The following is a 16,130-nucleotide window of genomic DNA, read 5'->3' on the forward strand; positions in this document are numbered from 1 at the left end:
GGTGGCATGGAAGTGGCTGGTGTTGCTAACATTTTCAAAAGGTCTGTGCAGTCAAGAGGTATCCTCTATACAGACTATGTTGGGGACAGGGACAGTAAGGCTAATCAGAAAGTGGTAGAAGATAAACCTTATGGGCCTAGACTCAAAATTAACAAACTGGAATGTATAGGACATGTACAGAAAAGAATGGGATCACGACTTCTAAAGATATGTAAGGAAAAAAAGTTAGGTGGTAAAGGGGGCCTGACAAAAGGCTGAAATAGACAGGATTCAGACTTATTATGGTATGGCCATTAGAAATAACTGCAACAATGTAGAAGCAACGAGGAGAACCATCTGGGCTATATTCTTTCATAAAATTTCAACAGATGAGGAACCACAACATAACCTTTGCCCACGGGGACCTGACAGCTGGTGCAAATTCAACAACCCAGCTACATCTTCCAGCTATAAGCACAAACATTCAATTCCAGAAAAAATCCTGCTAGCTGTGAAACCGATTTTCAGAGATCTTAGCCAACAAGAGCTCTTGAAAAAGTGTCTCCATGGAAAAACTCAAAACCCAAATGAAAGTTTGAATTCTGTCATTTGGACAAGGCTACCAAAAACTGTTTTCATTAGAAAAGAAACACTAAAATTTTGTGTTCATGATGCAGTGATGTGCTTCAATGCTGGTGTGTCAAAAAAGACTGATGTATTAAGACTCTTGGGAACAAAGGATGGTATCAATACTGAAAGGGGACTGAAAAAGATTGACATGGACTGTATCCGTTATGCTGATATTTCTGCAGGAAATGCTACCAAGGAGGCCAGGATAGCCAGAAGATCAAAGAAAAGAAGATAAAGATCAAGAAGCTCAGCCACAATATAGCCCTGGAATGTTTTAAAAGTGTGTCTGTATGACATTGTACATTACTTTCGTGCATGTAAAACTTCAATACCATTTTTCTCAAAACTACATTTTTTGACCTTCTGGTACACTTTTCTCAAAAACTATGACTGCTACAGACATCAGACTTACTGTATCTCTTTTTAATACAACGATGATTAATTAGATAAAAATATAGACCAGTAGTGATAAAAAGAATAGATTTACAAGCTCCAAGGTGTTTAGAAAAGTTTTAATTTTTTGTCTTATAGAACAAAAAAAAAAAAAAAACGATTACTCATGAAACATATAAAATACATTAACCATTTTTTATGTGATTTGAGAATGATGTTTCAGCTGTACACTGTAAAAGTTTCAGGTCTTTATCTCCATTAGCTACTTCAGAAAGTGTACCTGACGTTTGCTCATTTTAGGATTGATTCCTTATGGGAGTTCCCTCGTGACTTGTGACCATAAGGTCTCATCTTTCCTGGGAAAAAATACTGCCAAAATGAAAAGTAGCCTTAAAGATATGTCACCTAAAGTGTCAACTGATTTTTTGTGTTATTTGTCTAACATAATGATTAATATTTTTTTCAGACAACTCACCTGTATTTCTCATGACTGTGTCAATTGTTACGAAAGCAACATCACCTTTCTGAGAAGCCAAACAATGGAAAGCACCAGTCTCTCCATCAAACATTTTCTTCTCTCTCTCTAAACAAGAAAATATATTACTAAATAGTGTTTTCTGTTTGTTTATTCACATTTCAAATTAATTGTCTACAGCAACTGAGAATATCCACATAAGGTCACGGTTAACACCATTATGCGTGCTACATGTTTTTATAGGTAAGCAAGTAATTGATAATAAAATAATATGAAGTCATACCTGAGGGGCACAATGATTTGAAAGCCACTTCAGAAGTATTTACTCCACTGACACATATGTCAGAAAAGAACATTCCAACTGCTCTAGAGAAAGGACAAGCAGCAGGGAGGTTGCCTTTCCTTAACAGGGTTATTAATGCCGAATTCCATCCTGAAACGTGACATTTTTAAATGCTGATGACATATGTACAACGTTTTCAAAACTAGAATCACTACCTACAACCATCCCCTGTCATCCCCCCCCCCCCCAACACACACACACACACACACACACACAAAAAAAAACCACCACCTCATTAATCTGTATGTTGCACTGTTGATTTAATACTCATCTAATTATGAACATTAATAGAGAACAACATTTCCAGCTGTCTTATACTTTTTACAATCTCTAAGTACCAAACACTACATAACAACATTCCAGAATATTTAAGCACTTACTACTAATTAGTAGTAATTATGAGGCTATTAAAAGATAGTGAGTTTCAATAAGTTCTATCGTATTAATAAAATGTACTACATAACTACAATCAAGTAACAAATACTGTTCTGATATTCACTTTGTGTGAATCATGTTTTGGGAATCCATGAGAGAAGTCTCTGGGATGGAAAGAGATGTCACAAATGTACATTTTATTTAAATCTAACTTAACTTTTGGAAATATTATAGTTTTATATTCCTATTAATTATATTTATAATTGAATGTATTAATTTTAAAAGCCCCTTTGAAGATACTCTTCAAAGGAACAGGAATTGTCACACAGAAAGTTCTTTAATTGTCTCAAACTCCAAAGCATTTACATTTAATATTTCTGATAGGTTATTGAATACATGTCTATCATTTCTTCGAGGTGAGATAGAAACTTCCGCACTGTTGCATCTCTAATTATTAACAGTTTTAGTCTGCTGTGGTGACAGAGATGTGCTATGGATTGGATCAGCAGCTGAACCATCCTCTGATATTTCAACTTCATTCAAAATGTTTATTGTCTTGTATTTTTATTAGTCCTCTTATCCACAAAAGCACATTATGCATAAGACATTGCATAGATCAGTTGTTTATATACATACATACATACAGGTAAAGGCTGAGAACTTAAATTTCTATGTGTACATTTTAAATTGCAAATCATGCCTATTTATACAATATACCTCATACATTTAAATATTCTTCAGTGGAGTAAAAGTAATGGTACTGTTAATCTTTAAAGGTTTTTATGTTTTTGGGAACTACACTCTCAAAAAGTTATGCACCATGAAGGAGTTATGCAAATTGGTCACAAAGTGATATTTGAACAGGTATCTATGGAAAATACAAACTGTAAACTTTAGTGGCTGATAGATGAATGAGTAATGCAGTAAAAAAGGGGACATGTTGAAACCAGGACATAAAAAGTCTTTGCCAATTTAATTCCGTGTATTCAGTTGGACAGTAACTATGCCTCGCAGACGCGTACATGAATAATATACGCAGATGTCAGCGTTTGAGAGAGAATGTGCAGCTGGGCTGAAAGAAACCTGTTGGAGTAATCAATGAATTACTCAACATTTTAATAGGAGCATCCACCCCCATTAGCTGAGTGGTAAGCACAGTGGAATGCCATGCCAAGGGACCCAGGTTTGATTCCTGGCTGGGGCAGGAGATTTTCTCTGCTCAGGGACTGGGTGTTGTGTTGTCCTCATCATAATTTCATCCTCATCTCCGACACATAAGTCGCCCAACGTGGCATTGAATGCAATAAGTACTTGCCCTGGGCGGACGAACTTCCTTGCATGGGGGACTCCCGGCCCACAATGCCATATGCTCATTTCCATTTTAATAGGAGCAATGCCACTATTGAGTGATATTGGCAGGAATGGGTTAACCATGACCAGCACAGCATCAAGAAGGATGTGGTTGACCTAGAGAAATGACAGAATGTGAGGCCCAAGTAATTGTCAGAGAGGCATCATTATCATCAATATGATGTGCACCTGGTGCTTTATTGATCACAAGAACCATTAATAGACAGCTAACAGAAAGGGGGCTGAGCTCACGGTGCCCCTTGCACCGATTACCGTTTACTCCTGTATATGAACATGCCCATTTGCAGTGGTATCTGCTGCATTCAGCCTGGAATCTCAGCGATGAATCCTGCTTTGAAATAAGCCCAAATGAGCAGTGAAGATGCATCTGGAGACACCCCAGGCAGATTTGGGATATCAACCCATGCCTGGAGGTGCCCCAGACAGAGAGGGGATACTAACCTGACTGTCACCCACCACTGCCTGACTGCCAGTAGTGATGGTCATGGTCTGGAATGCCATTTCATAGCAGGATCCCTTTGGTTGTCATCCACAGCACCCTTACAGCACAACAGTAGGCAGACAATATTCTATGCACTGTTTTGTTGCCCTTCATGGCAAATCACCCTTGGCTTACATTTCAGCAAGATAATGCCCGCACGCACATGGTGACAGTTTTTGCTGCTTATCTTCATGATTGCCAAAACCTACCTTGGCCAGCAAGGTCACCTGATTTTCCCCAATTGAGAACATTTGGAGCATTGTGGGCAGGGCCGTCCAGCCAGCTTGAGATTTTGATGATCTAACACCCCCATTAGATATACACTATGTCATCAAAAGTATCCAGACACCTGGATGAAAAGACTTACAAGTTCGTGATGCCCTCCATCAGTAATGCTGGAATTCAATACGGTTTTGGCCCACCCATAGCCTTGATGACAGCTTCCACTCTCGCAGGCATACATTCCATCAGGTGCTGGAAGGGTTCTTGGGGAATGGCAGCCCATTATTCATGGAGTGCTGCACTAAGGAGAGGTATCGATGTCAGTCAGTGAGGTCTGGCACGAAGTCAGCATTCCAAAACATCCCAAAGGTGTTCTATAGGATTCAAGATAAGTCCCAGTCCAGGCCAGTACATTACAGGGATGTTATTGTCGTGTACCCACTCCACCACAGGCTGTACATTATGAATGGTGCTCGATTGTGTTGAAAGATCCAACTGCCATCCTTGAATTGCTCTTCAACAGTGGGAAGCAAGAAGGTGCTTAGAAGGTCTATGTAGGCCTGTGCTGTGATAGTGCCATGCAAAACAACAAGAGGTGCAAGCCCCCTCCATGAAAAACATGACTGCATCGTAACACCGCCACCTCCAAATTTTACTGTTGGCACTACACACGCTGGCAGATGACGTTCACCAGGCATTCGCCATACCCACACCCTGCCATTAGATCGCCACATTGTGTACCATGATTTGCCACTCCAAACAACATTTTTCCATTGTTCAATTGTCCAATGTTTACACTCCTTACACCAAACAATGTGTTGTTTGGTATTTACCAGAGTGATGTGTGGCTTATGAGCAGCCGCTCGACCATGAAATCCAAGTTTTCTCTCATAGTACTTGCAGTGGATCCTGATGCAGTTTGGAATTCCTGTGTGATGGTCTGGATAGATGTCTGGCTATTACACATTACGACCCTCTTCAACTGTCGGCGGTCTCTGTCGGTCAACAGACGACATCGGCTTGTACACTTTCGTGCTGTACATGTCCCTTCATGTTTCCACTTCACTATCACACCAGAAACAGTGGATGTAGGGATGTTTACGAGTGTGGAAATCTCATGTACAGATGTATGACACAAATGACACCCAATCACCTTACCATGTTCAAAGTCCATGAGTCCCGTGGAGCGCCCCATTCTGCTCACACACAATGTCTAATGACTACTGAGGTTGCTTATATGGAGTACCAGGCATTAGGTGGCAGCACAATGCACCCAATAAGAAAAACGGATGTTTTTGGGGGTGTCTGGATACTTTTGATCACACTGTGTAATTTTGCATGATATCCTTCAGGAGGAGATCGAACAACCCTTTCAATTAAAGTGAAGCTGAATAACTGCTTCCATAAGGGCCAGAAGTAGATCAGTGCATTACTGGCATGTTCAATTTGTGAAGCTTTTTCTCTTGCACAAATCATTCAATTTTTCTAATTATCATTTTTGCTTTTTGGAATGTGCTGCAACTGCTTTTGTGTTTTCCCAGAACCTAATGACCTCATATTTAAGGTGAGAATGAAAGTGGCCATATTGTGCATTTTTTACTGTTTTTGCTCTTCAGCAGGATTTTAGTGAGCAAAGATGCTAGCAGGTTTTGCTTTCAGATATTCAGTATGTACACTCCTGGAAATGGAAAAAAGAACACATTGACACCGGTGTGTCAGACCCACCATACTTGCTCCAGACACTGCGAGAGGGCTGTACAAGCAATGATCACACACACGGCACAGCGGACACACCAGGAACCGCGGTGTTGGTCGTCGAATGGCGCTAGCTGCGCAGCATTTGTGCACCGCCGCCGTCAGTGTCAGCCAGTTTGGCGTGGCATACGGAGCTCCATCGCAGTCTTTAACACTGGTAGCATGCCGCGACAGCGTGGACGTGAACCGTATGTGCAGTTGACGGACTTTGAGCGAGGGCGCATAGTGGGCATGCGAGAGGCCGGGTGGACGTACCGCCGAATTGCTCAACACGTGGGGCGTGAGGTCTCCACAGTACATCGATGTTGTCGCCAGTGGTCGGCGGAAGGTGCACGTGCCCGTCGATCTTGGGCGCTAATGACCTTAGCAGTTTTGCGCCCTAAAACCCCCAAAAAAAAAAAAAAAAAAAAAAAAAGTGCCCGTCGACCTGGGACCGGACCCCAGCGACGCACGGATGCACGCCAAGACCGTAGGATCCTACGCAGTGCCGTAGGGGACCGCACCGCCACTTCCCAGCAAATTAGGGACACTGTTGCTCCTGGGGTATCGGCGAGGACCATTCGCAACCGTCTCCATGAAGCTGGGCTACGGTCCTGCACACCGTTAGGCCGTCTTCCACTCACGCCCCAACATCGTGCAGCCCGCCTCCAGTGGTGTCGCGACAGGCGTGAATGGAGGGACGAATGGAGACGTGTCGTCTTCAGCGATGAGAGTCGCTTCTGCCTTGGTGCCAATGATGGTTGTATGCGTGTTTGGCACCGTGCAGGTGAGCGCCACAATCAGGACTGCATACGACCGAGGCACACAGGGCCAACACCCGGCACCATGGTGTGGGGAGCGATCTCCTACACTGGCCATACACCACTGGTGATCGTCGAGGGGACACTGAATAGTGCACGGTACATCCAAACCGTCATCGAACCCATCGTTCTACCATTCCTAGACCGGCAAGGGAACTTGCTGTTCCAACAGGACAATGCACGTCCGCATGTATCCCGTGCCACCCAACGTGCTCTAGAAGGTGTAAGTCAACTACCCTGGCCAGCAAGATCTCCGGATCTGTCCCCCATTGAGCATGTTTGGGACTGGATGAAGCGTCGTCTCACGCGGTCTGCACGTCCAGCACGAACGCTGGTCCAACTGAGGCGCCAGGTGGAAATGGCATGGCAAGCCGTTCCACAGGACTACATCCAGCATCTCTATGATCGTCTCCATGGGAGAATAGCAGCCTGCATTGCTGCGAAAGGTGGATATACACTGTACTAGTGCCGACATTGTGCATGCTCTGTTGCCTGTGTCTATGTGCCTGTGGTTCTGTCAGTGTGATCATGTGATGTATCTGACCCCAGGAATGTGTCAATAAAGTTTCCCCTTCCTGGGACAATGAATTCATGGTGTTCATATTTCAATTTCCAGGAGTGTATATTGTGTTACACTCTTATTCCTAAAAAATTTGTTTCTGAACTATTACCAACTGGTTTACCAGTGATAGAGATAAATTTCAAATAAATCAGTAATTTGCATCTTATCATTGAAGCCTTTGTTACACTAACTCTCAAATACTGCTGTTACCTGGTTTCTCTGGACTTAGACTTTTTTTTTGGAACTGTGTTGATCGCGTGTCATGTAAGGCAATTTTTTGTATCAGGCTATGATACAAAACTGTCTCACTATTGGATTATTCAATGCAACTGCCAGCACACAGTTGAAATGTTCACTACAAAAATTATTATTTGCAGTTGCATACAGAATAGGAATTAAGGGGAGGTCAAACTGATCCTTTCCAAGTTTATACAAAATTTTTATGAAAACACCAAATTTTGTAAATTGACACAGAGACATAAATGGAAAGAGTGAGGTAATATAACTGAAAATATGAATGGTTTAGAAGAAAAAGAAAAAAATGTAGGCAGTGGGTCATTACTGAACCCTTTTATTGTTAAGAATGGAGGATTTCCACAGTTAAGTGACTAGTAGCAATGTTGATTGCAAGCAAGTCTCTGTTCCTATGTTGTGATAAATATAAATATGATCATGAAGATATTAAGATATTATTAATGGATAATTGCTCCTACTTGGTATAACTGAGGATTTAACAATAGTTTTCCATAGTAGTGTCTTTGATACTCTCTCTTTAAAAAAAGTACCGGGAAGCACAAATGCATCGAACGATAGTTAATTATTAATGCTGTTTTTGACAGTTGATGCTCTTTATTAATGTATGCCTGACTCATTCCACATTCTTGAAAGATTTCTTTCATTGTAAAGGCCACAAAACATGAGGAATAAATGAATAACTATTGCCATTACTATGTTTAAAGCTTACTGAATGACCCAGCAATAAGAAACTGAGAATTGACAATAGGAAACTGAGAAGTGAAGAAGTGAAATTTGGCTATTAACAAAATTGCAGGAGGTGGATACAATTACATATGTCCAGTGGATAGGTGCTATAAAACCCAATGCCTGTATGATCATACTGCAGAATCTGAATTTGTTCAGGGTGCAACTGTATGGTAGACCATGACCTGACTTGGACCTTTTCTTCTTGTAGAAAATGTTAACAGATAGAATATCCAAGCACACTGCAAGCAAAACAGTGCAGTCATAAGAGCACAGTTTGCAAAATTTAGTGGTCTGGATTCACTCACAATTAAACTCTGGTAGAAAGTTTCATTGTGTCCTACAGTCTAAAGCACAATGAAAGTTTCATCCCACAATTCTTTGATTCCTAGGACAAGTTCTATTTCCTCAATTCATTTGTTCATACAGTAGCAAACATAACTACTATTTTCTTTTATTACAATACCATGACACTTACCAACACCATCAAATTTTGTGAAACATGCTTTCTTTCCTTTTAACATGGTCATGTTTTTGATTTTGGAATCTCTTCGTACTACTGCAGCCATCCTGTACAAGTCCACAAGACTGTCTGTGTACTCAAAAATTAGTGGTTTTAATCCATACTTCCTAAAAAGGTAAAAAAAATGCAAATTATTTAGAACATGCAGAGTGAAAAATCGTACTTCTTGTCATAATATAACAAATTATTAGTTTTACTTCGCAGCTGTAGTAAGTAGTTCTGGTCCAATAACAACCACTTCAGAAGTTTTCTGATGAACAGCTTTCATGCAATCCTCAGTTGAACTTTTTTCTGTACAATCAATGTCAGGTTCAATTCCATATGCTTTAGCAGCTTGTTTTAGCCAGCTACATTTTGAATATTCTTTGTCTGATTTTGTGCAGATTCGTATAACCCGGAGTGGATCACAATGTGTCATAGTATTAGCACTTTCAAATCCAGGAGCTGTAAGAAAAAATAAACATACAAGTTATAATTTTCCAGTAAATTTAATTTTAAAATTTGTCAATTTTACCTTATTACATCAAAAGTTATCTAACACTAAATATGAGAGTCAAAAATGAAGTTGAACCCTGTGTGGAAAAGGTAATACAATTGCTTAAACAAACACAAGCAAAGCAGAGGTAATAGAAAATCGAAAGAAGGTAACAGGCACAAGCCATAAGGTTCTGGGACAATATGTTGCTCTGCTGGAAAAAAAACCAGTTCTGTTACAAACAAGTGATAACAGAGACTGAAGATTTACGTTGCAAAGAAGTAATAACAATTTGCATGGAAAGAAATGGTAGGTGAAGGAGGGATTGATGCAAAAGAAAGAAAAAGCAGCCATCTCTCTCACACTTTTTATTGATCAGTACCTTAATATGAACATCTCATTAAGAGGTTTAACATGGGCAATGTGGAAAATATGAGCCAATTCACTACAAAGATTTTTTAGCAACACTGAATGGTTTTGAGTTTATGGAAGGCTATTCAGCTGTTCATACTTCTGAACAAATTGTAGGAAAATACTATCCCAGCGACCTTATGGATATCATTAATAAATACAAAAATAAGAAATGTGGGATATGTTGGAAAGTAATGGGTCTTCAAATAGTTTAAATGTCAGAATACTGTTGAATTTTGAAACACCAGATTATAATAAACTATACAAACAAAAACTTCCCATTGGCATGTGCAGATGTATTTTTAGGACTGCTTTGCAAAAAATGAACTGATAATTCACTACAAAATTATCTGTGATGAAACATGAATTTAATTTGTGTTGAGTACAAACAACATTCCAGGTTCTTCCTATATTGTAGTTCACTTTACAGTGTAAAAAAAGCATAAATATTTTCTCTGCATGAAAGTTTTTATTTCTGGTGTCATTCATGTAGTGCAAGAACAACAATCTCATCATCACAAGTTTCCTTCTAAACTAAAAATCTGGCTACTCAAAAATCTGTTATTTTTATTTTTAAAGTTATTGTACACCTTTGAATTTGTCTCAAACCCGAAACTAATAGGAATAATGAAATGGGAAATATAAAACAAACTATGGAAAATCCGACATGGAATAGCTACAATGTGAAAAAGATATATTGCTTCTCACCACCTAGATGAGGTACTGCGTGTCAGACAGGGACAATGAAAAAGACTGCTAGATATTTTGTAGCTGTCAGACTAAGTTCTTCGTCAGACAAAGATGAAACAAAAACACACACATCACACAAGCACAACTCCCACACAAATGGCCACTGTTGTCTCTGGCCAACTGAGACTGAGTCAGAGGCAAGTAGTGATCTTTTCTGGGGTGAGTAATGGAGGTACAAAAGCAGGGAAGTATAATGGGATAGGGCCAGGGGAAAGTGCTAGTGCCGCCTGTGGCAGAGTGCAGATTGTGGTGGAGACAGGACAGCAGCTGTGAGGTACAGCATAGGGAAGCTGTGCTGTTGGGGGGGGGGGGGGGGGGCAGGGAGGAGTGGGTGGGGGGACAAAGGGAGAGAAAAGATGCAAAGAAGGGGAAAGATCTATGCACAGGTGCACTGGTGAGATAGAAAGCATGAGTATGCCTGCAATGAGGGCAGAGAAGGGGATAGGCATGTGGAAGACAAGAGGGACTCGTGAAGTTTCAGGCACTGGAGGCTTTGGGAAGCGTACGTTGCAGTGAGAGTTCCCACCTTCCCCTACTTCAGACAAGCTGGTGTTGGTGGGAACTATACAGATGGCAGAGGCTGTGAAGCATTTGAAGTCAAGCACATGCATTGGGTGGCATGCTTAGCAACTCAGTGTCTCTTGGCCACAGTTCAGTGGTGGCCATTCATGCAGACAGACAGCTTATTAATTGTGATGCTGCAGAGTGGTTGAAGTTAAATTGCTTGAACACATAGCTGCTTTCACAGGTTAATATTTTAGCCTCTCCAGTACCTTGTCTGAGATATCCTTCTGGTGACATGACAGCTGGAAGCTGCACAGGAGTCTGCTGTACAACATTCAGCAAATGATGTATGGCCCATATCCAATGTACAGTAGGGTCTGCTTGTGCTACTTCAGTTATCATCCGCTGAACACGAGCTGCCACCTGGCTGTCAAAGACATATTTTCAGATATCAGCATATTATTTAAAAAACTTTTTAATGTATGGTGCAATAGTTTTTTTTGTTTTTATCAAAGATTGTACAGAACCCACCATAATAATTTTCAGTCACTTGCACACACATATAAAATGTGTGATAATCACTTGTGGAAATATATTCAGACAAATAAAACTTAAATTAAAATGTAGTCTTTGAAACCCCACAAACTATTTCTGATGCTATTAGTGTAGGGATTTATTAATTTTTTTTTTTTTTGTAATTATTTGAAACTAAGGACACTATTCATATTAAAATCATAAGGGAAATCCCATTTTATTTTACTTAATACATGTACATATTCTATTCATTCCTTTGTATATTTGTGATGCTAGGATGTGTAATGAGCCAAGATAAAAATTATAAAGTGTAACATGAAGAAACTTCATTACATGCATTACAAGGACTGTTGCAAACAAAAGCTGCTGAAAAGCACAATAAAAAATAAGGAAAAAATGAAGAAGAAAAACTTCATTTTTATCAGGTGCCTATGACAGATTTCTGCTAGAAAAGGGGCCTGTTTTGATCCATATCTGGAATAACGTGTAATGAGTATCTCATATGGTTCAGTAGCCTTTACTCTGTTAAGCCTCTTCAACTGTTTTTCAATTATATGTACATTTATGAAACCTTGTACAGATGATTTTGGTCCAATGATTGATTTTACATGAGGTTTTAAAGAATCCATTAGATTCAACCATTATTTTGAATTCAATAACTGTGCCAAACAAGGATGCATTTGCGTTTACATTGCTTGAGAATTTGGCCTGTGTTGAATTATCTCATTTTCTGACTCTATATACATCTCATTTGATGTTACTGAATTTTTCATGGCAGCAAATGTGCCACTAGATTTCTCTTCTACGAACTACAGATTTATTATCACCACTAATAAGTGAGAATAACTCTGATCATAATCATGGTGGTTGCGATGGTAGTGGTGGTGGTAGTGTCAGTGGTGGTGGTGATGGTGGTGGTGGTGGTAGTGATGGGATTGTTTGGGCACACTACATTGAGGCCTTAGCCAAACACACGTGACTGGATGATCACTGGACTAAAACATAATGAGCCAGCCTTTAGCAAAACATTTAAAACCTCCAACCTGTGAGCTTAGGTTGCAGTCCAGGTATCTGACAATACATTAAAGACTTCACTCACTGTCAGTTAAAATGGATGGCAGGTCCTAATTTATATCTGCTTCTGCTGTTTCATCGAGATGTAAAATACACTCAGTTAAAATGTGGCATACAGTGATTTGCACATCACAAGCATCACATCCTGGGGAGGGGCAGGGGGTTTTCTCACCAGAGTATATTACAGGACAATGTCATATTCTGAGGTTGCTTCATCCCATACAAGTGACTAGTAAGAACTCCACCACAGTCAGACAGTTAGCTTCACCAACCACAGCTTATTGTGCCTCACTAACAGCCACTCCTCCAACACTTGCATAGCTCTTAAACGGCTGAAAAGGAGTTGATAGCCAGCAGCGGAATGGCACACCATGTCCCCTGCAAGCCTTCACCACCACCTTCCAGACCAGTAATAATTCATAATCACAAGAACCAGTCACAACAGTACAGTGTTCTCAACTTCTCATCCAAAGCACTCACCCCCCCCCCCCCCTGAATTCCCGACTTATCTGTATTATCCAAGGGTCTAACTCTCAGCCCTAAACCTGCATTTACCATGCTGCTTTGGTGAAGGGCCTACTTTCCTTTATATGTAATGTCAACTGGAATTATCACTTTGCAACACAGAACCAAAACCTTTCCAAAGGCAAACCTGACATTGAACCCTGCCTTGAACTGTTCCAACCATGATTCCAACTTGATCCACTACCACTACCTCAGAATCATCCCTTACAAGCCTTCCAAGAATTCCTCACATCCAGGATGGAATATAACAATATTATGAAAAGGAAAGTTGCTACTCACCATATAGCGGAGATGCTGAGTCGCAGATTGGCACAACAAAAAGACTGTCACAAATAAAGTTTTTGGCCATTAAGGCCTTTGTCAACAATAGATAAAACACACACACACACAAACAAAAAAAAAAAAAAAACCACAGTTGCCTGAGACTGCTGTCGTGTGTGTGAATTGCGTTTGTGTGTGTGTGTGTGTGTGTGTGTGTGTGTGTGTGTGTGTGTGTGTGTGTGTGTGTGAATGTGTGATCTATTATTGACGAATGCCTTAATGGCTGAAAGCTTTATTTGTGACACTCTTTTTGTTGTGCCAGTCTGCCACTCAGCATCTCAGCTATATGGTGACTAGCAACTTTCCTTTTCATAATATTGTGACATAAAGTATTCCTCAGGTCCCTACAACACAACCCTAATCCGTCCTCTGTAGAACTCCAGGCTCTAAATTCCCTACAAGCTGATGACACCATCATTATCCTCCCAGCAGACAAATGATCTACCACTGTGGTACTTAACTGACAGGAGTACGATAGCGAAGGTCTACGCCAGCCGTCTAACACATCTGCGTACAGCATCTGCCATCAAGATCCCATCCCTATGATTCACACTGACCTGCAGTTCATTGTAACATCAGGCCCCTCACAAGGACTTGCACATCAATCCATAGAACTTCTTACTTCACCCAAACCATGCACCCCCACCTTTTACCTTCTTCCTAAGATCCACAAACCCAATCATCCTGGCTGTCCTATAGTTGCTGGCCTCAAAGCACGTACCGAACATATATCTGGCAGTTGAGCAACACCTGCAATCCACAGTACAAAAACTTCCCTCTTGCATTAAAGATATCAACTATATGCTTGATCATCTGAAATCTGTGCCCATCCCACTTCCACCACACACCTTGTTTGTCACCATTGACGCCATCTCCTTCTATACCAACATCCCCTATGTACATGGTCAGTCTGCTGCTGAACATTTCCTCAGTCAATGCCCACCTGATTCCAAACCTATGAAAGCATTCTTGCTCACCTTAATCAACTTTATACTTACCGACAATTACTTCACTTTTGAGGGGCAGACATACAAACAGATCAGGGGTATGGTCATGGGAACCAGTATGGCTCCTTCCTATACCAACCTTTTTGTGTCACTTGTAGAGGGCTTTCCTGGGATCCATAAGTCTTCAGCCCCTGGTTTGGTATACATTAATGACATCTTTGCCTGATGGGCTCATTGTGAAGCTGACCTGTTAAAATTTCTGGAATCTTTAAATACCTTCTCCCAATTAAATTTCACGTGGTCCTATTCCGAATCCCACGCCAATTTCCTTGATGTTGATCTCATCCTCCCCAAAGGCCAGCTGCACATTTCCGTCCACATCAAACCAACCACCAAACAACAGTATTTACATTTTGACAGTTGTCATCTTTTCCATGTCAGATTTCCCCTCCCATACAGCCTTGACATTCGAGGTAAACTTATCTGTTCAGATGCAGATTCTTTACAGCAATGTGCCACCACTCTCACTGTAGCCTTCAATGGATTTAATTATTCCAACAGGGTAGCTCAAAAGTAGATTTCCCGGGTCATCACATCCAAATCTGGTACTGCTGATTCCTCCAAAAAACAACTTTGGAGCACAAAACTTGTCACCCACTGTTATCCTGATCTTGGATGTATTAAACAGCTACTTCAACAAGGCCATGACTTTCTAAAGTCATGCCCTGAAATGAGATGCATTTTGTATGAGATTTTGTCCACCACACTTAGAATAACTTTTCGTCGCCTTCCCAATCTCCACAATATCGTTGTCAGGCCCTATGCTCCTTCCGCACCCATCTCCCTACTCTATGGCTCCTACCCCTGTGACCATCCCCACTGCAAGACTTGCCCTATCCACCCTCCTACCACCACCTATTCCAGTCCTGTAACTGGCAAAACATATACTATCAAAGGGAGAGCCATCTGTGAAATGACACGTCATATACTAGCTGTTATGTAAACACTTTTTGAATTCTTATGTTGGCATGACTACCACCCAATTACTAGTCAGGATGAATGGGCATAGTCAGAAGGTGTATACAAGCTATACAAAATATCCTGTTACAGAGCATGCTATACAACATGACAATCATGACCTCGGTGCGTGATTCATCATATGTGCCGTGTGGATTCTTCCCCTAGACACCAGTTTCTCAGAACTTCGCAGGTGGGAACTAGCACTACATGTCCTTGGTTCTTGCCACCTACCTGCCTTAATTTAGGTTAATTCCTTTTTTCTCAGCATTTCTTCACATTAACTACTACTTTTTTCACTCCATTTTAGTTTTCTACATCTTTCATTTTCTGACCTGTCTAACAATGCACTTAGCTTTTCATTGTTTTAGTGTTAATCTGTGTCTTGCACATTACCTTGTCTTCCACCCATCTCGTCGGGGAAGTCTCCCCTGACCCGCGGGGTTCTGAGTGACATCTCTGAAATGTACCCTTTTCCTAAACCTCTCCAGTCCTTTTCCTTCTCCCCTCTTCCTTCCCCTTCAACTCTTCTGCCAGAAGAAGGAGCCACTGGCTCTGAAAGCTTGTAAAAGTTAAACCCTTTTGTGCGTGTGTTCTCCTGTCGCCGCTTGGTGTGTAGATTTTTTATCTATCCATTTACAGTATATTGTCAATAATTGATTATTTTCATTGTTATATTAGC

The 16,130-nt window shown here is 40.8% G+C and overlaps 1 protein-coding gene across 1 annotated transcript in view; it reads right to left on the reverse strand.

Annotated features, from left to right (window-relative positions):
* LOC126092047 (transferrin) overlaps positions 1 to 16,130 on the reverse strand; it is a 173,379-nt gene that overhangs the window by 10,588 nt on the left and 146,661 nt on the right. Inside the window, exons 8-12 of the mRNA XM_049907456.1 lie at positions 11,300 to 11,457; positions 9,088 to 9,334; positions 8,846 to 8,997; positions 1,761 to 1,910; positions 1,478 to 1,585 (exon numbers count right to left, since the gene is read on the reverse strand). Of these exons, the coding sequence (XP_049763413.1) occupies positions 1,478 to 1,585; positions 1,761 to 1,910; positions 8,846 to 8,997; positions 9,088 to 9,334; positions 11,300 to 11,457 (815 nt within the window). The remainder of the gene's footprint in view (positions 1 to 1,477; positions 1,586 to 1,760; positions 1,911 to 8,845; positions 8,998 to 9,087; positions 9,335 to 11,299; positions 11,458 to 16,130) is intronic.

Source organism: Schistocerca cancellata, chromosome 1 (assembly GCF_023864275.1).
Source record: "Schistocerca cancellata isolate TAMUIC-IGC-003103 chromosome 1, iqSchCanc2.1, whole genome shotgun sequence".
Taxonomy (NCBI): Eukaryota; Metazoa; Arthropoda; class Insecta; order Orthoptera; family Acrididae; genus Schistocerca; species Schistocerca cancellata.